General features: G+C 38.9%; 2 protein-coding genes across 13 annotated transcripts in view; one reads left to right on the top strand and one right to left on the bottom strand.

Annotated features, from left to right (window-relative positions):
• TTC37 (tetratricopeptide repeat domain 37) overlaps positions 1-4,026 on the bottom strand; it is a 48,250-nt gene extending 44,224 nt beyond the window's left edge. For 2 of the 10 annotated variants that reach the window (XM_041489490.1, XM_041489496.1), the window contains exons 1-3: positions 2,601-2,655; positions 1,289-1,386; positions 629-772 (exon numbers count right to left, since the gene is read on the bottom strand). In XM_041489490.1, coding sequence (XP_041345424.1) covers positions 629-772; positions 1,289-1,386; positions 2,601-2,646 — 288 coding nt within the window. In that variant the 5' untranslated portion in view covers positions 2,647-2,655. Of the gene's footprint in view, positions 1-628; positions 773-1,288; positions 2,576-2,600; positions 2,656-3,144 lie in introns of those variants that run through there. The other 8 variants (XM_041489497.1, XM_041489500.1, XM_041489492.1 and 5 more) reach the window with 7 other exon arrangements.
• Positions 2,686-23,938, top strand: ARSK (arylsulfatase family member K). Of its 3 annotated transcripts, XM_041489502.1 has the most exons (9): positions 2,686-3,024; positions 6,985-7,114; positions 9,021-9,180; positions 11,773-12,055; positions 15,518-15,689; positions 17,599-17,823; positions 20,947-21,171; positions 21,249-21,509; positions 22,946-23,938. In XM_041489502.1, exons 1-9 carry the CDS (start codon positions 2,887-2,889, stop codon positions 22,951-22,953), a joined length of 1,602 nt encoding a protein of 533 aa, XP_041345436.1. In that variant the 5' UTR covers positions 2,686-2,886; the 3' UTR covers positions 22,954-23,938. The 3 variants fall into 3 exon arrangements, with proteins under 3 accessions (XP_041345436.1, XP_041345437.1, XP_041345438.1); XM_041489503.1 differs by lacking the exons at positions 2,686-3,024; positions 22,946-23,938 and adding an exon at positions 3,031-3,174 and having other exon boundaries at positions 21,249-22,878; XM_041489504.1 differs by lacking the exons at positions 2,686-3,024; positions 22,946-23,938 and adding an exon at positions 4,515-5,809 and having other exon boundaries at positions 21,249-22,878.

The following is a 23,938-nucleotide window of genomic DNA, read 5'->3' as shown; positions in this document are numbered from 1 at the left end:
CCCAACAGTTATACTTTAAAATAGCTTTTATACTGAAAATACTAAGAACCTCATTATCTTAGAAAAACATTGACTGTTGATATCAGCAACAAACTTAATATGAAACCTTATGTTTCATGAATCAATACATAACAAAACTGTAGGTCGTAAATTCGTATTGCAATAGGCTCTAATGCACACACCACACAGCTATTTTAAATGTACACTTTTGCTTTCAGGTAACAACATTAATTAACAATCCACTTGATGCTGAAAGCTGAAAAAAATACATTACTACATACAACATTTTCTCTCCGTAAGAGAAGAACTGTCAAGTGTTTCTTGTGTTACAAGCATAGTAATTTTTACGTGGACAAATTTACTGTATTTGTTTCAATTCGTGTTCTCCCTTGCATGTCTCACAGCTGTGTAAGCCTCACAAGAAATACAAACTCAAATATACTGAAAATAAAGTTCACCATGATTTTACATTGGACACACAACTAATAGGAACACCATCTACTCCAAAGCTTCTGTGGAACTTAAGGGCCTCAAGAAAACAAGATAACAGGTCTTAACTCTGCTTTATTCCTATATTTAACTCCATAGTGATACTTTTGAGGGAAACAAAAAGTGGATATTCACATACCTGCCATGCCAGTAGTTGGTCTGGTTCAAGTTCAATAGCCTTCTTGTATGCTCCTTTGGCCTGATCAGGCTGCTCTAACTCAGCAGCTGCCAGGCCAATGAATACCCAAGCATTGTAGTTATTTTTTTCTTGCTTCAAGACTGCCTAAAAATAAACAATTTTAGAGTAAAACTGATTAAAGAAATGTAACTCATAGATCCATGTACTGAGTTTTATCACTACACTTTGGTGAATTATTTTATATGCCAATATTACGAGTGAAGTAATTTTAAGGAAGATGCTGAGATTAGTAACTTCAGTTTCTTATACAAGAAGATGCTCATACCTGAAGTGTTGAGCTAGTAACCTGTATCTGCAGCTCAGCACTTAAAGCTCTCCAAGGAGGTCTGGATTAGAAATAGATTTTTATCTCTATCACTCTAGACTTAATACTCTTATCACCACAAATAAGCAAATTCAAAAGGAAAGGGAATAAAAGTTTACATGTGGGAAACTAACACAAATAATCAATTAAGTTAAATCTGAAAATCCACCTCAACTATCACATCAATAAGGTACTCTACACTCTGCACTATTAATTATACAGCTGTAGAGGTATCAGAAAAAGAACAAAATGTGCAAAAAGCTTCAAACTTACCTTCCAAGTATAAATTTAATTACCTTGCAATGTTTTAAGGCCTCCTTATACTGTTTATTTCTTATTGCATCTCTAGCACTCTTCAATGCTGCCTTCACCTCCTTATTTGACATTGTGGCTGCTAAATACAAAGGACGTGTCATCAGTTCTTGTAAAAACAGATATTCTGACACATATAAAATGTTAATACCTTTATTGCACAGAGAGATACCTTTATTTAAACAGAGAGATATAGTGCAGTATGCCAAAATGCATACAGCACCAGAAACTGATGAAAAAGATGGCACGGTTGAAACTACTCACATTTAGCTCCAATGCAGGATACAGTCATTATTGCAAAGAGTTAAATGATACAAAGTAGCTATCCAAGAATGAAACTTTTTTTACAGGTTAAGATAAATTTAAGGAAGAGGTGTTCTAAGAGCCTGTAGTCACACTTAGGAGAAAACACCCTACACATAGCAGCTCCTCTTTAAAAAGAAACTAAGCAGTGAACCGTGCTTAAGAACCCTATTGCCCGAGAAACGTGTTGCAGTGGCTGCTAAGAATCGAGGTTTTTCTTGTGTGCTTTCTACAGCAGCACCATGGCTATCTGCCACACCGCGGTGTGGCCGACCCTGCTCCTCTCCCTTCACACATGCTTACAGCAGATTCTGCTTCTGACTACTGCCATCAATCAAAAAGAAAAAGCATTTAAGAACACAGCAAACAGGCATTCACGCTTTTTAACACAATCTTGCAATGTTTTGGTGTATGTTGTACACCGGAATGAACTTTAGAAACACCACAGTCAAAGCTGTCAAGCTAGGATGAGACTGAGGAACAACACTGCTGCTGCCAGCACCCAAAAAGATGAAAAAAGAAATCAGCTGAAGAACAAAAAAAAACTTTTTAGGAGCTGCAAAGGAATGGGTGGACACAGGACGCCATCGAATTTCAAAGATTCCCTCAACCTATAAAGAAATCTGTCGGACTTGCATTGCTCAGCAGGTCCTGGAGATAAATTTGCTTCCTACGAGGGAACAGCTTCTTCGGCCATCATAAACGCAGCCCACCGCGGGCACTGTCCAGCATGAAATGCACAGTCACCTACAGGCAAAATACCACTGCGGCTCAAACCTGGGCACCGGGGAGGCGGCCGACCCCAGAGCGAGGCTATCCAGCCCGGCTGGCCTGCGGGTGGGGTCCAGGGCCCGCGGATGGGGTCCGCGCCGCGAACCGCCTAGGGAGGCAATCCACGCCCGCAGCCCACCCAGGGAAAGCCGCAGCGGACCGAGCCAGGGCACCACGGCGCGTCGCCACCCACCCCCGCCCCCGCCGCCGCCACCGCCCCACCTGCAGCCACCGCCGCGCCCGCCACCTCAGCCGCCACCCGGCTCATGCGCACTGCGACGGGGGCAGTGACGCGGCAGGGCAGCCGCCATTTTCTCTTGGGGCACTGCGGGAGATGTAGTTCCCATTTCCCGGGGCAGGCCGGCGCCCTGGGCACCGTGGGAGTTGTAGGCCACAGTGAGCGGGTAGCGTGAGGTGGGGTCTAATCTTACGCTGTGGTCGGAGCCCCGGAATCTGCTTTGGGAGCTGCTGCTCCTTGGTTAGAGTTGGAGGCCACGGTGGCGGGGCGATGCGAGACAGAGGGCCGCTGGGGCTAGCCGGTCTGGCGCTGCTCCTCATGGCCCCCGGGGCGGGAACAAGGCCGCGGCCCGCCACCCCCGGGGCCCAGCCCCGATCTAATGTGGTGTTGGTGGCCTGCGACTCCTTGGTGAGTGATCGGGGCGTGGAAGGGCACGCTGACAAGGTAGGGTGGGGGAGAGAAATCCTCGGCGGTGGCCTGGATGGAACTACAGAGCACCAGACACCGCGGCCCTGTTGGATGGATTACCTAGGCCAGAGGCAAGGAGGCAAACGGGAGGTTAGTGCGCGGGGCGCCGGAGCTGAGCAGGGGCTGCAGCAGGAGCAGCGGCAGCGGCAGCAGCGGGCCCGCCATGCGGCGGGACACTCGCACCCTCAATGTTCCGAGCCAAATGCGGCCCGCTTCCCAGAAGGGTGCGCCTTGCTCGCATCAGAGGCTTCACAGCAGCCGAAAACCTCTGCACAAGGTGGCTCCCACGGTCTGGTGTGATACAGCTTGTCGCCCGGGAGCGGGGCGTGCCACCAGGACTCTGTGGCAGGGCAGCCGCCCCTGGAACGGGGCTGGTGTGTAAAGTGAATGCTCTTCGGTTCGTTTGAAAAGCCTGATGGCAAGCAAGGTCGCTAAACCCTGTTACCCTTCCCATTGTAAATCCTATGAATGTTAAGTCTCCACAACAAAGGGGATAGCGATTTCTAGAATCACGGGTGAAATTACTGACTTACTGAGCACCAAGTGCTGGATCATTGAGGCTCTTGTAGGTATAACAACACAGTAAACTTGTCAGACGTGTATCTATAGCAGTAAGCATCTAGAGGCTCCATTACAGTGATTTATTAATATATTTGGTTTAGCCTTCAGACACAGAAGTTTTTCCACTCAAAAATATTAATCCTTGCATGTATCTTCACAGTTTTCTCACTGTGCCCACCAGCACACTAGAAATGTTTGATGTGCTTTACTCTGAGGAGCCTTGGTTTCTCTGACACACCTGAACACTCCTTGTTGTGGAATCAAACATAAGCTCCATGGTGTTAAGCTCCAGGTGCTTTCACATTTCATCACTTCTCTTCCACTATTGCAGAAGTTTGATCCCTGGCCTTCTTGGGCTTCCCTCCTTGACTGCACAGATAAAAGCAGTTGGCTTCTTGCCTGCTGCCTGTTTTTCTTGAGATTACTTTTTCCTAAATATTTGGTAAACATGTATTATCTTTTTTTCAAACCCTATCTTTAAATGCATTCATTGTGATTTCAAAGATAAAGAAATAACTCCCTCTTTATTTATGTGATAGCTCCTTATTGACTTTCCTTCCTTTGACTCTATTCTCTGTTAATTTTATTTTCAGTAGTCTTTCTTAATATTCCAAAATAATGCATATTTTTCTCTCCAAATTTTCAGCTTTTACTAGAAGTCTGTTTACCAATAGTTAAAATGACAGTATTTAAGATCCTGAGGGTTAGTCAAGGTCCATTTTATATCCAGATGCTAGCAGAGGCTGCAGACAAACCTTAGGTGAACTTTTATATGTCTCCTTTAAGCAGGAAGATTCTTGTAGACCATATTACAGTGATTGATGAGGTAACCCTTAAAAAAGAAAAATATAAATCCCACAATTTTTGTGGAATTCTTAGGGAAACAACAAGGTGCTGTTTTGAAAAGTGTCATCTTTGCATAGTGCATACAGAGTATAGTAAGAAAAATGTGTTGTGTAAGCTTTTCTTCTGAGATGGATTTGAAGGTAGAAATAGATGAACCATTTTGATAACATCACTAGTAGAGAATAGGAAGGATGGGGTACTGTTGAAACTTAACAGTTTTTCTGGAAAAAAGCTTAAGTCCTGCAGGCTGTTAAAAGGTCTGGGCTTTTATTAGAAAGCAAGCCTGCCTTTTTTGTGGGTGACACTGCCTGTGCAGGAATCACAGCTATTTTGCCAAGTGGGACAAGAATTTTCTTCACAGTGATGCTGGATTGTGTTTGGCGTGCAGAGCAGTGACCTCTTGCTTGAATAGCTAGCTTTCTACTGCTGTGTCACACCAGGCATTGTGCTATTCCAAGGGTTTCCTGCTGAAATGTGCTAGTAGGCAATTCAGCTCCTGAATTGCTACTTGAAATTCACTGTGTGATGGATGACAGGCTTTGCTTGCAATGCAGCTCAAGTTTCTGGACGAAAGGTGCTTGTTTGTGTTAAAGTAATTTTATTTCCTTAGGTATTTCAAAACCTAGAAATCCTACGCAGTTCTTAGGGGATAGATTTCCCAAAATAGCTATTGAGCTTCCACCTGCTTAGCCAATTCAAGACGCTTACTACTTTCACTGAATACCCTTTCATCTGTAGAAACAATAATCATGTCACAGTACCCCAAGCGTACAGTGACACCAAGAATATGGAGTTATTTTGCTGCTGTGTCATTGAATATGGTATCACTGTATTAATGTAAGGAACTCTTGTCTCCAGCTGTTCAAACAAGACTTTGTTGGAGAAACTTAAGAGTGTGTTGTTGACAGGACTGCACGGCAGTTGAGTACTTTTGTCATGGTTTGGGAATAGTATTCTCCAATTTACTGTTCTCACTGAAATCACTCCAAACCATATGCCACTTGCGCGCTTCTCTGTCCCCCTCCTGTTCCTCTGCGGCAGGCTAGAGCAGAGATTGGAGACACAAAAGATAAAGATCATGGATGGGGTAAGAACGATTTACTAGAAACAGCAAAACTAGAACAGTTTACTAGAACAGTAACAGCAATAAAATTAGTAACAAAAATGTACAAGAGGGGTGAGCAATTCACATTTGAATGCTCACCACTCTACTATGCAGAGCCCGACAGTACCTCTTGGCTGCCACACTACTGGAAGGGACCCCTTCCCCTGTTGCTGAAAAATCACATGAGATGGTCCACAATAACCTTGTGGTAAGGTAAGGTAACCTTGTCTTACCTTGTCCCCTCCTGGCTACTGCAAAAATGAACCCTATCCTGGCTGCAACCAGGGTAACTTTCTAAAGAGCACTTTCAGCCCAAAGTTTTGTTCAAGTTCTTATTGTGTGTTACAGCTTTATTTATAAACTACTGAGTGTTTGCTCAAGATGGCCATTTGTAATAGTACAAGATTAGGTGATTGCTCATTTAGCATGTTCTGGTGTGAGCTGAGTTCAGAGTCTGGGGTGCTGAAGTTAGCTCTACTGGTGCCAAATGAAGTGAGTGTCTACAATGCAGGGTTATCCAAGAGTATTTCTGCTGGAAACCGAATGCTAGGAATTACTTTTTTCGGCAGTTAAAACTGCAGATGCACTGTCGCCTGTCTGTTCACTGAAGAGCCAGTCAGGCTGGGGCTGTGTTGGCACATCTTGTTCAACCAAGGAAAGGAATAAAAGTGACAGATAAAACAGAATGACGTGAAATATGGCACTCTGCATGAAACCTGGTTTCATGTGATGATAATCTTTTACTGTAAAATTACCTATTCAAAATGTTTAACCTTTTTTAAGTTACTGATTGAAAAATCTGTTGAAACAAATAGGTTATTAAAGTGAAATAAGCATTATGAAAGCATCAAAATTAGCATTATGGAAGTATCAAAAGGGAACCATTGTGGGTGGGATTTCTGTGGGAGAATAGCATTTCTTTAGCTTTCTGATCCCTTTTCCAGTCCATAGTTTTAAATAAGTTCACAGAGAAGTGGTATGGATAAACCTTTAGAAAGGATGAGGAATCAATGATGGTTTCACCGAAATATGTACTAGGCTGAATCCCAATGTAGATGTGGCATTTACTCCTTTTTACCTTTCACTGTGCCTATTCCCATTGAATGTGTCATGGTAGGACCCACCTCTGAAGAACTGGAGCTTGGAATATGTATAGTGATACAGTGGAATTAATTTTACTATAAAGAAGCCCAGTTATCTTTTCCATTGCACTTTTTCAAAAGATCCATTTTATATTGTTCTACTTAGAGCTTCTCAACACTGTTTTCCAAACCTGCTTAGAATTGGCAGCACTTGAGCAACACCAGTCCATGGTAACAAATATATGAATTAATTCTGCTGATAGTTTGCATTAATGCTGTTTACGTGTTGCTTTTGTCTCATTGCAGGATGGACGCTTGACGTTTTTGCCAGGAAATCAGACTGTGGATTTACCTTCCATAAATTTTATGAAAAGACATGGCACTGTCTTTCTCAATGCCTACACCAATTCTCCAATTTGTTGTCCTTCCCGTGCAGGTAGAACCACGCAAAGCACCAGATAAATACTTGCACATGTCAATTTAAACGTGTGGTAATAATGGGAAATCTGAAATTATTTAATGGGGAGGGATTTGTTTTATTTTTAATAAGATCCTTTTTTTTTTTTTTTTTTTTTTGTTAGTTTGTGTTTGAATTCTTATGGTATTCTGTTGCATCTGTTTATCTCTTCTGTTTCTTATGTTTCCTCCTTTATTTTTTTGTTTCTCCTTTTTTCAGTTAAGTGTAAGCTCCCAAATCTTTTTACAAACTCCATTGAAACTTCAGATTTTTAAAAAACCTTCAGGATTTGTAGAGAAATCATTGATTTTTTCTGCTGCAGTGCTGAACCTACACTCAGAATTACTTTCTCTTCCCAATACAAAGTTAATAAATCTTTCCTCTATTCAGCAAAGAGTTATAAATAGTAATAGCTGAATAAAGTGGTAGTTGCCACTGTCTTCTAGGTACATGATGCATCTTTCAGTAGCTTTAATTGAATACTTCCATGTTTTTCTTTACTTAATGCGATTTTGTTCTGTGTTTAATTTCACACTTGCAGAATTTGCTAGGAAGATGGAAGGAGACTATATTCCTCAATCAAAGATTACATCTTAAAACATTTCTACCTTTTTGTTGCAAAGGCCCTCCTTAATCTGTACCTATAGAAAAGTCCCCCTTCCTCTCAAAGCATACACTGAAAGAAGCTGCAGACAGAGGAAGTCAAATACAGTGTTACATTTTTAATATTCTCTTTATTGGTTACCTAGTTCCCATTTCTTTTTCTCATGGTCACATTTTAAGTGGGTGATGTTACATGAACAAACAGTTGGACTTTCTTTCCTTTTCTTGATGCTTGAGTCTTTCAGCCAATTTTTATTGCTAAGAACAATACTTTATGTTATTTAAGTTTAGGAAGCTTTTGAAAGTGGCACATTAGTACTCCTGTGGGAAAGAAAGTGCATAATGAATTAAATGATTTATCAGTTACGTGTAGTGTTATAGGTAGCTGTGACTACTGAGCTCATATGTAGGGCTCTGAACCAGCAGAATATCTTTTGCTTTGCCAGGAGCTTGGATACCTGCAAGGAACTGAGGGTGCATCTATTGTGAAGGTGTCAGGGATGATACCAGAAGAGATAGTGGGAAAGAGGGCTTTGGAGTGGGGAAAGGACCAGTATTGCCATGTGGGTTGATGTACTTTGCTTACAGGATATTTCTATTGCTTGTGAAATGACTTAGTTCTGTTCTGAGACTACCTTTAACTCTAAATTAGCACTGGAAAAAGCAAATGATTCTTGATAAGCTGCAAAGAAATAGGAATTCACTTTAAAAATCTCCCCTTACAATTCCTTTGCAACACTTGCCTTGGTTTCCTTTCTTCGTGGCATCTTCTTTAATATTCTCACTTTGTTTCTGAAACTGGTAGTGAAGTAGATTACCCAAAAAGAATAAAATTGAGGGCATGTTGTATTTATACGAATACTATATTGTAATTCTCTCCACAAATATACTTAACTTTAAACTCACGTTAAATCTAACTGTAGTAAGGGTAACTAATACTCTGAAAAGTGTAAATACAGGATTGTTTCATCAGGATCTGTACTACCATGCCATTTTCTTTCAGAAATCAAGAAGAATATTTTCTCATCTAATTAGAACTTGATTTAACGATTGCATAACACCTGGAAAGATAGGACCTTCTTCTGCAATTCTGGGGATTATTTGAATAAATTTTGATACTTGTCTTGATAATGAAGTAAGATTTGGAAGAGTAATACTTTGTATTCCTTGTTCTATTGTATTGCAGTTTGGACTTTATATCTATGTAATAATGATAAGATTAATCCCTTCCCAACCTTATAGGTGGGGAGTACTAATCACTCATAATTTTTTTTCTCGCCAGCTATGTGGAGTGGTCTTTTCACTCATATAACAAAATCTTGGAATAACTTCAAAGGTCTAGATCCAGATTATGTAACATGGATGGATCTCATGGAGAAGCACGGCTACCATACACAGAAGATTGGGAAATTGGACTTTACTTCTGGACATCATTCAGTAAGGTAATCAGGTAGATTCTCCTGCTGTGAAATGGGCAGCAGTGAAGAAATCATGTAGTGTGCTGTCACATTGTTTCAGTCTCCAGTTGAAATGATAGTGGCTTTAACTTGAAACAAATTGTGTTAGGTACCTAGCAGAGATCTGTCCTGCAACTTTATGGAGAAGCAAGCATATCTCTTGCTTCTGTACTTTGTACTTACTCTGTACAGGTAAAAGCCAAAGTACATGTCTCTGTACTTTGGCTTTTACCTGTAGTTGAAATGTAATACAGAAACTGGTTTTGTTCAACATGAACCGTTATTTTCTACCACTGGTATTATTTCTCCTTAAGTGAAATTCATAAACTGCTTTTGCCTTGCCTTAAGACTTCCTGACTTCCTGGTAATACGAACAGTGTAGGAAAAGCAGAACAAAACCCCATATGCATAATAATTAAATATTAAGCCTACTCTCACAAAATGTCAGAGGTTTTGAGAGGTTTTTTGAAGACTGTAAGTGTTCAAAGACTTGTGCTGTTGTGGTGGGTTGACCCTGAATGGACACACCAGGGCCACCATGATAGAACGAGCTGTTTTGTGACTCCACCTCCTCCACTGAGCAGGCAGGGGAAATAACAATGACTTAATGGTGAAGATAAGGACAGAGAGAGATCACTCAGGTACACAGCAAAACAGACTTAATTTAGGAAAATTAATTTCATTTATTGCTAATAAGAAGCCAGAGTAAGGGAATGAGAAGTAAACCCAAATCTTAAAACACTTTTCCACCACCCTTCTATTCAGGCTTAACTTCCAAATTCTCTGTCACGTCTACTCACAGTGGTTTGGGAATGGGGACTGTGGTCAGTTCACCACACATTGTCTCTGCCACTCATTCTTCATCAGGACATCTCCTCACTTCTTCTGCTTCAGTATGGGGTCCCTCCCGCACTAAAAGGACAGTTCCCCACTGATTTCTCCAAACTGAGTCCTTCCCATGGGCTTATGTTCTTTACAAAGTGCTCCACCGTGGGTTCCTTCCACAGGATGTGCTCCTTCAGGAACAAACTGCTCCAGTGTGGGTTTCCCCAGGGAGTCACAAGTCCTACCAGTAAACCTGCTCCAACATGGATTCCTGTCTATGCAGGTCCTGCTGGAAGTGCAGGGCAGGCTTTCCACAGGATCACAGCCTTTTTTGGATACCCATTTGTTTTGATGTGGGGTACTCCATAGGCTGCAAGTGGATATCTGTTCCATGGATTGCAGGAATCTTCTCCATGGGCTGCTGGGGAATCTTCATTCTGTGTTGTTTTTATGAACATGCTCCATATCACTGATTAATAATTATGTCGTTGTTGAAATAATAATAAAGAGAAGCTTTTTCTTTAATAATAAAAAGGTTAGAGTCATTTAATGCTTCCTTTCTAGTTATGAGGGGTTTTTGTTCTTTAAACTTGATCCTAATCTCAGTCTGACTGGATAATCGACTGGCCTATGGCCTACGTAGTATTTTTTTCTGTATAAATCAGTATTATAACATTGGGTGCAATTAGACACACCCACACACTTCTTTATCATAATTTCATTTTAATGTTTATGAAACATGCTTTCTCTGTAAACCAGATACGTTAATTTGTTCTAAGTAATTTATTTAAGCCTGTTTATGCTGAAATTATGAGCCTAAACAAGAAGTTAAAACAATAAAAAAATTGTTACAGATAGTTTTTCTGGAAGTTAAAGTGCACTGATAAAATCCACTTTGGGGACAAAACCAGTTAGATGCTCTTTAAACAATAATAATGTTGTGTTTTGATAAAAGCATGTGATCAAACTTTGAGCAGTTTTATACTTTTCTTTATAATTTGCTTGGTTGTATTGAAATTGCCATGAGCAACAAGATGAAGATTAGTCAAGGTCTTAGATAGTCTGCCTCTTACCAATGTCCACCATCATTCACTCTAGCAAAGAAACAAGGACATTTGCAGCTCAGTGTTTTAGAGACACAACAATTCCATGACATTAGAAAATCTGTTTAAAAAATATTTTATTATTAAAATGTTGCCAGTTTTCCCTCCTTCTTGCTTTCTTTACACTCTTTTCTGTTATTTGTTTGATAGGATTTATACAAGAGAAATAATTCTTACAGATTTTTGTCTAAAGTATGTTTAATTAATAGTACAAGCCGTATCCAGGATGTTGTTTCTAAAGGCAGCCTCACAAGTAACGTTATTTCCCACTAGATTCTTTCACATAAAAATCTCAGTTTACAAATAAATAGTGTGTGAATATGTGCCGAAACGTGGAGAAGGGTCCACAAGATGGAGTCGTATTTCTAGGTATTATTTTGTAAGTGTGAGAAGAGCCATTCTGACATAAATGGGTAATAAATAAGAAAGAAGATTCAGAAGCAGACATAAAAAGGCTGAAGGTCTGAGTATAAAATGCACAATCATTATTGCTCAATTGAATAACAATTCTCCTTTATGCAGGAATTGGAAATAGATTGCAACTGAAAGTATAGGGGAAGTTCTTCAGGAATTCATAATGCTTTTTGCTTGGAGGAAAAGTGAAGAAAACATTTTCTGTTGAGTATGTGACTTTTGTATGTATTTTCAGTAACCGTGTGGAAGCTTGGACTAGGGATGTTAACTTCCTGCTCCGACAAGAAGGAAGACCCATGGTGAAAATTACAGGCCATAGGAAGCAGTTTAGAGTAATGGAAACAGATTGGCGGAACACTGATAAAGCAGTAAATTGGATAAAGGAAGAAGCTGTTAACTTTACTCAACCATTCATTCTTTACTTGGGACTAAATTTACCACACCCGTATCCATCACCCTATGCAGGAGAAAATTTTGGATCCTCTACATTTTTAACATCTCCCTATTGGCTTGAAAAGGTATGTGAATATAAAATTTAAATATTAATTTATTAATAATTGTACTTATTACAAACTATTTTATTCCTGATTTTTCAAGATACACCCAGTTTTGATATTTCACTACACAGTAAGAAAGTACTTGAATGAGATGTTAGATTTCTGATTAAAGGCTAAGAAAATAGAAGTGACAAATTTGTCTCTGTTGTGGGAAATGGTTTGTTGGCAGTAGTCATTGAATCAATAAGTAAGTATGGAGTTCAATGGCTAGAAACACATTAAGGAAAATGAGATTGTTGCTCTTCTTAGCTGTAAATTAATTTTGGTAAGGGTCTGAAGCTCATTGTTGTGAACATTCTGTATTTTGCTTGTTAGAAATGATGCTATGTGTAATAATTTTGTCTGAGTTCTGCAGTGAAAGGTTGAGTTTTTCTGCAGTATGGACCTAGAACCTAAAGCAACATAAGACACAACAGAAGTCTTCCTTTTCTGTTAACTTTTTCTTTGCTACTGTAGGTTTTCAAGTGCAAGATAGTGTCCTTATGTACGTGTAAAACTAAGATATAGCACTCCATTCCAAAGAAGAAATACTTTCTTTTCAGTCTTGTATAATTTTCAGTTGCCATTAACTGCCATAAAATATAAATGTACTACAATAGATTTAATTGCAGAAATGCATTAATATTCTCTGCAGCTGCAGAATTAGAATTACGTTGATAAGACTTTATACTTCAAAAAACTCCTCCAGTGCAATTTATGTAACTTTTGGCCTTTCCTATAACAGAGCTGCTAAACCTCTTTATCAAGGTGTACCAAAAATACAGATACTTAGGAAAAAAGTATTTACAAATGAAGGTTGAGAGATGTGCATTTTTTTCATAATGGTGAGGGTTGTGAGTTCTTCTGGGAATGGTGAGAAGTTTGTGGGGAGAGGAAGAATTTGGGTAAAAAAACCCCTTTCAATTGCAAAAAGCAAGATCTAGCTTAGTTATTAAGGAAAACTTGCTGGGTGCTGATTGCTAGGTTAGATGTATCTTGGGAATCATAGGTACTTTTTTGTGAGTCACAGACAGTTATAACATCTTTGACAAATTTTTGTCGTCTTTTATCCAGTCAGAGTAACTTAACTACACAGTGCTGGGCTCCTTCCCACTACTGTGTATACATACTGCATTGTGTGGGCCACATATTACCATTTACTGACCATTGGCTGGTTCTTCTGCAATGTAGCTCTTTTTTGGTCATGGAAGAAACAGTCTTTTAAAAGTACAGAGGTAATCTCATAAAGAAGTTTGGTTGCATAGATGAAGAACTGAATAAAATGTCCTGTTTATTTGGGCTGTAATACAGAACAGAGTGTCAACGTGGTACGTTTGTGAAACACTGTGTTGTTAACCAGATGGTCCCCTGTATTTTGCACAAGCTGTCCTTTTTTCAGGGCGTGTGGCTTCTTTCCTAGTTGTGAATTACATGTCTTGGTTTAAGACAATTCAAAGAGGTCATAATTCTAAAATGAGTTCCTCCCCTTAGTTTCAACCAATCCCTTTCCAATAAGTACCAATAAGGAACCAATACCAATAGATAAAGTGAAAAAATAAGTTTTCTAACAAGTGAAACAGCAACATGCAGAAAATAGCAGTGAATAATCACTAGGTACAAACTTGCTGAAGCGCAGGAGCTCCACAGGAACAAAGAGACCCCAAACTGGTGGGATCCTTCTAATCTGTGACAGCGCCCCACTGCTGACTGCCTGCAGGGGGCAAAGAGAAAGTGGTGTCAGGCTCTTTCCAAGGTGGCACTTGCCACAAGTGACCATGCACTCCAAGAAACAAAGGGAGCGGATGGCAGCAAACTCTCCTGGGAAGGTTGAAGCTTGCAAAGGTCTACTGGCAGATGGGAAGTTCTGGCACATATGGGAGTAGCACTGCTGTTCTCTGCTTCCTATTGCACCGGCCGGATTCCACCAGTGTTGGTGCTGGTGCCTTCTGATCTGCTGGTATGTTGGAGAAGGGAGCAGGGAAAACTGGTCTCTGGACACTGATTAGGAGTGGCCCAATCCCCTGATAGAGCTTCGCTGCCTATAGAGTTTGCAAAGATCACTGGGAATACAGTTTCTGTTTGCTAAATGCAGTTTTTCCGAGTTGCTACAGTTGGAAGCCCAGAAACTTGCCCATATCAGCCCCCTCTGAAGCGGAGTCTTCTCCTTCAGCAGAAGAGGAAGTCAGTCTGGGTTTCCTGACCTTTTACCGGTGGTCCCGTTACTGGCTTCCCCAGGCTGCCCTGCAGTTCTGGTTCCGGCCATGCTTGGGGTCTTAAAGGCACAGTAATAATCTTACGGCACAGATAGATGTGGGATACAGTAACATTTTGGGTTACCCAGCACATTACCATAGATAGACAAAGGGATTGTGGCTTTGTGAATACTTAAAACTGGGCTGAAGTCCTGTAGAAAAGAATCATGGATGGAGAGGGACGCTTTTTGCACTCTTATCTTAAGCAGCTAATAAATACCATTTGCAAAGCCCACAATGTAACTCCAAAATGTAGCCAAGGACCTTGAGCAGTAATAACATGACTGAAGCATTATTATTTTATCTTAATGATTTTTTTCTAGCAGTGTGTTTTCGATAGATCCTAAGGAAGCTTACATTTTGTTGTGTCTATTTGGCTGTTACAAAGCCAGGTTTTACTTTGTGGGCGCTTGAACTCTTGCAGGTTTATCAACTTGTTTAGCTGTCCAGCTTTTCCTCCAAGTAACAAGGGAAAGTACAAAAGGAAATCGCCTCAAGTTCCCTTTTATTTAAGGGTATATTTACAAGTACGACAGCCAAGGCTAAATGTGTATGTCAAATTTCAAGACTCTAAAGCTAGTACTGAAGCAGACAATATCTGTGACTATGCACAGTTTGAATACACAAATAGATTGGCTTTTTGGTTTCATACTGATGTTACATTTCTTTATAACTAAATGGATTGACATATATAGAAACATGTAGAAAGTACTAGAAAATTGGATTAATGTAGTCAGTTCTTCTTATCAAGATGCCAAGACTTGTCGTCACTGTCTTGGAGGCTTTCCCAGACTACATGGTTTTCTGTGTTGCTCTGTAGTCCTACATAATGCCCAATCTTTTAGATCCATGGGTTTATAGTTATTCTACAGTTACAAAGACTCTATGCCAATATTCTGTACCTATTCTAGCAGAGTGTTCTGTGATATCTCTCTTAAAAATGTACAGCAGTGTGGTTCCTAGCCTTAGTTTCTATTAGATTTTCATAGGTTTTTAAAAAACAATTTACCTGTGGAACTGTGAGGAACTATGGAGGAGGTAGCTGCATGGTGTAACAATTAAGCAGCTAGTGTTTCCTGGACCACAAATTGAGAACTGTGAATTTATGCTATAATTTTTAAAATTAAATCTGTGTTAAAAATCTTGTTTAATTCACTTGCTAAAGTAATGTTAATTTCCGCATATTTTTTAGGTAAATTATGAAGCTATTAAAATACCCAAGTGGTCTTCTCTTTCAGAGATGCATCCAGTAGACTATTACTCATCGTACACCAAGAATTGCACAGGAGAGTTTACAAAGGAAGAAGTGAGAAATATTAGAGCATTTTATTATGCTATGTGTGCAGAGACAGATGCCATGCTGGGTAGGTAATGTCTTATTACACAGTGGGTTTTCTAGTTCTGATTTTTTTTAAAGAAAATGCTGATAGGGCTGATCTTTGGAGATAAAACATAGCAAACAGAACACCACAATTCACATCTGGGAATAAGTTGTGGAAGTTGCTTATTCAGTCTGTATGATAAATGACAGGATAGCCTCTTAGGTGAGTTGAGACCACTCTGAAAAGTAATCACAGCCAGCAGTCAGAAGCTCTGTAGAAAACCAGTGACTGCAGCAAAATATGGCATGACCCATTGCACTGGTTTAAAACCCAGTGGGAAAATTACCCCATGCAAGCTGCCCCTCCTCCCCCATCCCCTTTTGACAGCATGGGAAGTACTAGGAGAGACCAGAAGCGGGAACAACAATTTTACTGAAAAACTCACAATAAAGAACAATACAGATAAAAGAAAACACAAAGGGAGAGAGTGCTCCACCCAGAGGAAGGGTGTTCACCAAAAAAAAGCTAAAACACCCTCCAAAGACAGTACCTAGTGTAGTTTTCCCAGACAAAGGCAAGATGACACCTGTCACCTCCATCCCCTCCACATGCAGCTCAGGAAAACTAAAGCAATGAGGTAAAAAAGTTTCTGCAATTTATTATCCTTCCAGCCGAAAGGAAACAATGGAAAACAGGGACAGAACAAAGCCTGGAGATAAAGGGTCCAGATAAAGCCAGATAAAGGGTCCGGCTCTGTAAGTGTTTGCCCTGACAGTGGCAGCAGTGGCAGAAGCACTAGCAGCAGTGGTGGCAGCAGCGTTTTGTCTCATCTTCCCACTGCTCCAGGAATAGTTACAGCTTATCAGGATTTCAGAAACAGTTACAGTCTCGATTTCAGCAACAGTTAAGTGAACAATTCACACGTTTCTGCTACCGAGGTAAGACTGAATCAACTTCAACACCCCTTAGCATATCTTGCTGAAAACCATGCCGCCTCCCTGACATAGGTGGTATGTTGTTAAATAGTGCTGGAAACTCTACCCTTCTTTTCCTCTGTACCCAGGACACCCATGTACAGGAGCAACTAAATCTCTTTGATTAAGTGCTAACTGAAATAATGGAAACATTTTTGGGAAGGGGACTGACTGTAAAAGCTGAGCTGGAAGAAAAGATAAATTTTAGGGCATAAGTCGTTTTCCTTAGAGGCCGATTTCAAATGTGTAGACTGGATAACAGCTGTTACACATGGACTGAAGAATAAAGTTACATTTGGAATGTCCCCTAGAAGCACATTATTGAAAGTTATGAAGAAATAATTAATTGCACATTCAGAATTCTTCAGAGTTTGCAGGAAAGTCTACAGATAAAAATGCAAGTTGGTCTTAATTTACAGCATTTTATTTTTCCATTTGAAAAGTGCCCATGAATGTACAAGAATTTGTTTGCATACTAACATGAAATTCATGATCAAATAAGCTAATCTTTTAGGCATATGACCTAAACCAGGACAGCATATTAGATTGGTAAAGTGAATTAAAAGACACAGAATTGCTCCTCCTCATTTTATGAATGAAGATAAATCAATGGAAACCTTGCAGGTTTAGGAAATAACGGACTGCAAAGTAACTGCACTGCAGTTGTAATTTTATAACATTTTTTAACTAGTATGTTTAGGCATGAATCATCCTAAAGTTTTAATATTTAAGATGCCTAAGTGCTTTGCTTAACTACCAACTTCATTGATCTTGGCCCTGTCTTTGTTGCACAAATGTACATACAAAAATAGAGGAGTATATGTTGTGTTTTCATTGCACAATGTACGTGCAACAAAAGAGGAGTTTCCTCCACTGGACTAGGAGTGTTCCTTGAAATTTACATGCTGCTTTGCAGGTAAAGACCTTGGAAGAAGCATTTTGAATGTATCCTTTTCAGTATCTTTTTGTTGTTTCAGGTGAGATTATTTCAGCTCTGCGAGATACTGGGCTTCTTGGAAAAACAATTGTTATATTCACTGCAGATCATGGAGAACTTGCTATGGAACACCGTCAGTTCTATAAAATGAGCATGTATGAGGGAAGTTCCCACGTTCCTCTTTTAGTTATGGGGCCAGGTTTAAGAGAACAGCACCAAATACCAAATGTAGTGTCTCTTGTGGATATCTATCCTACTATGCTTGGTGAGTTAAATAATTTCAGGTGACAATTTTTTTTCTCCTTTTACTATTACTATTCTGTATTTGTATCATAATAGTCAGAATGATGTCTCAACTTTGAGGGAATATAGTAACAGAACAGGAGATAATTTATCTGTGGACCAGAAAAAGTAAAAAATGGATGAAAAAATAAAATAAAGAAACTTGTTGTCTTCCTTATGTAACTGTCATCCACATGATTACACTGACTGATTATATATAGGGTTATTTGTTAGTAAAAAAAGGGAATGAACACATTTTAGATATGAATAATCCTTGCTAACCTTCACACCCCACAGTTTACTGTAGAAATTACAGTGTAAACGTATCCAGAGATGAGATTAAACTTGAAAGGAGGAGGACAGGTTCATTGACTTAGTAAAGGAATGTCTTTTATGCAGGGCCATGTGGAAGAAGTGTGATGAAAGCTTTGTATAGGAAGTGTAAAAATTATCTGGGCACACGTAAAAATATGTGATAATGAATATACATTCTTACCTTATGAGATTTGAAAATCCTCAGTATTGGACTGTTGTGATAAGGCACAAAATGATGACACAGACACTGCTGCTCTTGAGGGGAACAAAAAAGAAGAGCTTTATTTTCTGACTCCAACATTTATAGTTTTCCAAAGGTGACAGTGGATTGGAGGGTGACAGTGCCACCTCTCCAATGCCACTGGACAGACCAAGGGTCCATCAATTCTCTCCACTTCCATGAAAGAATGCAAAACATAGGTTATTTACAGAACTGTGTGTGAGAAAGTTTGTTGAAAGAATGTAAACATCAGAAGGTTTAACAAAGTCTTACAAAATCAGGGCGACATTGGACAGAGAATAAAATAAAAAGAACTAAAATTATTGAGATGGAAATCACTTTTAAGAGGGAATTTTTGAACAGTTATCTGTGATAAATCATGCAAGAGACAATTCTGATTGCAATTAAACATCAGGTAAAGTTATCTTTTGAGGCTTTATCTGTGATTTTTTAGGCTTCCAATTAGAGGAAATGTTCTTTTCAAACCAGTCTGGAAGGCTTGCTCTCTAAGAGGTGTCACATGTACACCACAATTGCCTGGAGAACATGAATGAATAAAACTGTACTTTTAGCAGTAAATGTCAGTGAAAAATCCACTTCTCTATTAAGTTGATTTTCTAAAAAGTAAACAGAAGTTATTTATCTGTTTGTGTCTTCTCAAAGCTTTTGAACCAGTTATCTAGTGAAAAATAGGATATAAAATCTGAGTGGCTTTCTCTTCCAAATTTTAATATCAGAATTGTTATGTATATATATTTATACTACATATGGATTTAATACTAGTTATGGTAGCCTATGTAAAGAGTTAAAAATCTCTTATTTCTTTGTCTCTTTTTCCCAAGTGACATAATTGGTCAGATGGTTTGACATCCGTCTGTCTTTTCCTCCTGGGGGGTTTTTCATTTGGGCTTTTTTCCCCCAGAACTTTGTGTGCATAATTCATTCCTTCTGTTCAGGCAGTTCCCCTTCTCTGTACTCTGAATGTCAAAAAGGCATGTATGACAAAAATGAAAACCTGAAGAGCCATCTCTATTATGTATTGTGTTCTCAGTCTGCATGCTGTTGCTGACTAGTGAGGAAACAGATTTCAAGTCTATTTTTGTGACATTTAATTGCTTTGCTTCGTGTTGTCACAGGAAAATAATCTCTCTTAAGACGCCATCCAAATGCTTTAGTCAAGACTGCCTCCTGCACTGGCTTTGAGAATAAGTGCAAATGTTTTGATTCCAGCAGAACCTGTGTGATATGAGTGTACAGTCAGAACTGCAACAGCTCTTGCCTTTTGTAACAGGATGTAGCATAATCTCCAGGCAGCACTAGCTGTTTTGTTATTTCTGTATGGAAATACCTTTGGCTCACTATTGGAAAAGCAGGAGCTGCTGAATGGTTGGAACATACTTTGCACATAGAGAATCCAGTTACTGGAAGTAATAGTGTTACTGGTTTAGGATGACAGAAGAGCCCAGATCTCTTTTTCATTTGTTGGAATGTAGTATGTATTTGTTCAAATTTTTTTGCCCATGCATGACCAGGAGCTGCTTACTGGGTGTACATGTTATGGGTCTTCTTAGTACTTTGTCAGATGCTGGCTGGGCAGAGGGCAAAAAGGAAGATGTCTGCTGATGAAGGAAAGAGTCACCTATGAGCAATTTATATGCACTCAGTATCAACGCTCAATGCCAAATAGATTAAATACTACCACGGTGCTCTGTGAAATGGAAAGTTTTGAATTTTGAATTACTATAAATATGGTTTAGTGGGGTGATCAAAAATAGCAAAAATAGCAGTACTGTCATACGTGGTTTTTGGACATGCTAGGGATTTTCAGCTATGTTTTTCAGAATGTTTCTGAAAAACCTTTGCAGTCTTTTAACCTGATCTTTTGGAAGCTAGAGAAACTCCTGGTATAAGTTGATGCTGAGGAGCTTATGGATATTACAGCATCTTCTAGTGGCTGTCTGGTAGGCTATGGAGTCATCCGGTGTTTTCCGTACATGCACTGTGTTGACACCACTTCAAATATCATCTTTATCTCCAGTCCTGCCAGAGAAGCAAGTGGCCCTGCTCCTCAAGTGTCCCCACCAGTTACAGGTGATAATAATGGCCACCTTTTATGAAGCATTTCATTATTCACTAATGAAGAATGCTACAGATGAGCTTAGCACTGTTATTGTTCAAGACAAACAGTTACAACATGTTGGATGTGGAGCCTTTAAGGTCGTTTCATGCTGTGTTATTCTTTTTCTTCTGCCTGATATAGTCAGAGCAAAAGAGAAACGTTTGCAACCACGATTAAGGAATAAAACAGCACCATCTGTCAAAGGAGACTATTGTGATCCCTTTTCACAAACTTCTGTTAAAGGTTAAGTTATACATAGGTGATATATTTGATCAAGATGCTGGGCAGCTTGCCTTGGGAAGTTCCTTGAGATATTTTTTATTGTGTATTTTGGGATAATAATTAGGAGAGCACATTTTATTATCCACATTCAGATACTGGTAGCATTGTGTTAGACTTTTTTAAAACTGAAAACTGAAGTAGCATTTTGGTTTTTTTGTATCTTTCCTTAGATATAGCAAGAATTCCTGTTCCACAGAACCTCAGTGGATATTCTCTTATACCACTGCTACGTGAAAAAGCTGAGAGTGAAGTGTCACCCAGAGGACCTCGGCCCTCATGGGTGCTGAGTGAGTTCCATGGATGCAATGTGAATTCCTCTGTGTATATGCTGAGAACTGGCAAGTGGAAATACATCACATACTCGGATGGCTCTTCAGTACTGCCCCAACTCTTTGGTATGCTGCTTCTTGACTGACTTGTTAATTTACTTCAGTGCAAATTAAATCTTAACTGACTTTTTGTTTCTTTACAGACCTTACTGCTGATCCAGATGAGCTTACAAATCTTGCCATAAAATTCCCAGTAACTGTACATTCTTTGGACAAAATACTTCGCTCTATAGTAAACTATCCAAAGGTTTCTACTTCTGTTCAGGAGTATAACAAAAAACAGTTTATCAGTTGGAAACAAAGTTTGGGTCGTAATTACTCAAGTGTTATTGCAAACCTTAGGTGGCATCAAGACTGGTTAAAGGACCAAAAAAAGTATGAGAATGCAATTGACAAGTGGCTTGGTAAGTAGATACAGACAACCTGGATTTCATATGAATGAGGATATAAAAACTTTATGCATTTGTAATATTATGCTGTATTTCAAATGGTAGAATTATTTTCTTATATAACCTATTGAAAGTAAAGATAACTGAACTGTTACTGCTTTATGTCAGAAAGCCAAGAGCATTTTTGTAACTAGCCAGCACAACAAAACTAGAGTTTCAGATGTTATTATTCTGTAAGTGTAAGTGTATATAGAAAGGATATTGTGCAAATACTAATTGTGTGTATGTAATATTTAGCTGATTGCAAAAGTACAGAGTATTAAGCATTCAAACTCAATAGGAACTCCATTTATAATATAACTTCCATTTATAAGAAAAAGCAAGGATTATAAAACTTAGTGAAGTAAAGTACCAGTTGCAGTGGGATTTCTTGTGTGTATTATAAGTCTAGATTGAATAGACATTCATCAAAAAGTTGGTAACCAGTACAGGTCTGAGCATAGATATGGCTCATGCAAGTACTTAACTATATCAGCATTCCTGTGTTACATGTGATTGACTTCCTACGTTTTCAAGGTCTGCCTGCTAATCTCTTGCTCCTCTCTGGTCATCATCATAAATTAAAAAGAAAAACCCTTCTTGCCAAACCTATGAGTAGAGCAGTTCTCTGAAGAATGATAGTGTGATTTGCATAACATAAAATAAAAACTGCTTGAATGCAGTTAGATCCTGCAAGTAAATGCTTTAATGCCCATCAGTGAGTGGCGAATTGAAACCTAAAATGTACACAGAGGAGACACAATTGAAGCTTGCAGGAAGAGTTAACAGAAAAATACTGTTTCCCATTTTTCCAGTGACCTGACCAAAAGAAAGTAGTTTTGGAAGAAGGTAAGATTTAGGCAAAAACTCTTCCATTTATGGGAATATGTAATTACAGCAGTGCTTAGATTTGCTAATTCTTGGTCACCATCATTGCTGCTATAGTACCAGTTCACAACGACATTATACTTCGTACATAAAATGTTTTCTGAAATCTGTTATTAAATGCTTAGTAGTAACAGTAAGCCAGTAAAAATAAGCATAAAAATGAGACACATTTTCTGATGGCTCCACACTCATTTCATGAGCAACTTCCCACACACAGTTAAAAAATCTTGAAACCCTGTAGCACATGCCGTTATAATTCTTATTAAAATGAGTTCAGGTACAGTTGAAATTACTTAAACAAAATAAATGGGCTGCATAATTAGAGGAAGTATTTATATCCATATGAAAGTTTGTTCAAGAGAAAAAAGAATAAAGAAATTTTCTCACTTTCCAGAGATCTGGACAGAATACAGTATATTGTCCAAAACAGAGTAAAATAAAATTATGGTGAACTGGATGTGTTTTGTGTATGTACTTTTAAATGATTGAATGTTTAAAATGTAAGAAAAATTGTATTTTGCCAGTTCTGTGAACATTGCTTTCCTGCTTGATGAGATGAGCCTTGAAGAGAACTCACTGATGTTAGGTTTACAAAACAGCCATTTGTGATAGTCTTTGAAATGGAGGAACAAATAGGAAGAAAACCTTGCAACCACGTCTTGTGCCACAGACTGTCCAGAGAAGCCCAGTGCATGCGGACAGGCTTCTTGAAAATTCAGGAAACCTCAGGAATGGGCCAGCTCACAGACCAGAGCTTGTTTTTGTTCAGGAGACCAGGTAAAATCATTCTTCTGCTGGGTCACATGGCTTGCAGTCTGATTGTAATATGGAATAGCTGTCCTCCAAAAATACGAAGTAGAAAGATGAAAGAGAAATTATTAAAACAGAAGGCTGCACTTGCTAGTGTTGTATTTAGAAAAGTTTTAGTATCTGTTAGTCTTGAGGAATAATTAGAAAGATTTGTGTTTTCCAGGAGACCAGAACTTATTAAATTAGTTTATGACAATGGAACTCAGAGCTGGGAAATGGTGATGATAGGTAAAAAGGTCTAGAAAATATTTAAAAAATAATTGGATGCCTTTATTTCAGGATAAAGTGTAAGGAACTTAGATTAATAGAAGGGGCAAAATAATTCAGAAAAACAGAATTTCCTTTGTGTTCTGTTGTGTGTTCTCTAATTTTTTTTACTGCGTTCCTTGGTTCTACCAGTTTTCCATGAAGTTTCTTTAGAAGCAAGACTAGAATTATTTCGTTGTGCTTTTATTTTCTTGGTCTTCTTTTAGACTCTTGGCAGGGTTTTCTAGTTGTAGACACTGTAAAGGAATACAGGTTCTTAAATTTGTGTCTCCTTGAGTACCGTTTTCAAATTTAACTCTTTCAAAAATATTGAATGTGATTTTGTTTTATAGAAGATGTTGATGCTCTTCTGGGCATCCATGAAAGGTGTTGATATTTGACTGGCTGGATTGGGATGGACAGACACCCTTCCCCAACAAATCTAATTTAAAGCCCTCTTC

This window comes from Pyrgilauda ruficollis, unplaced genomic scaffold (genome assembly GCF_017590135.1).
Source record: "Pyrgilauda ruficollis isolate IOZ18807 unplaced genomic scaffold, ASM1759013v1 scaffold94, whole genome shotgun sequence".
Lineage (NCBI taxonomy): Eukaryota > Metazoa > Chordata > Aves > Passeriformes > Passeridae > Pyrgilauda > Pyrgilauda ruficollis.
This window is presented reverse-complemented; position numbering and strand designations above follow the sequence as displayed.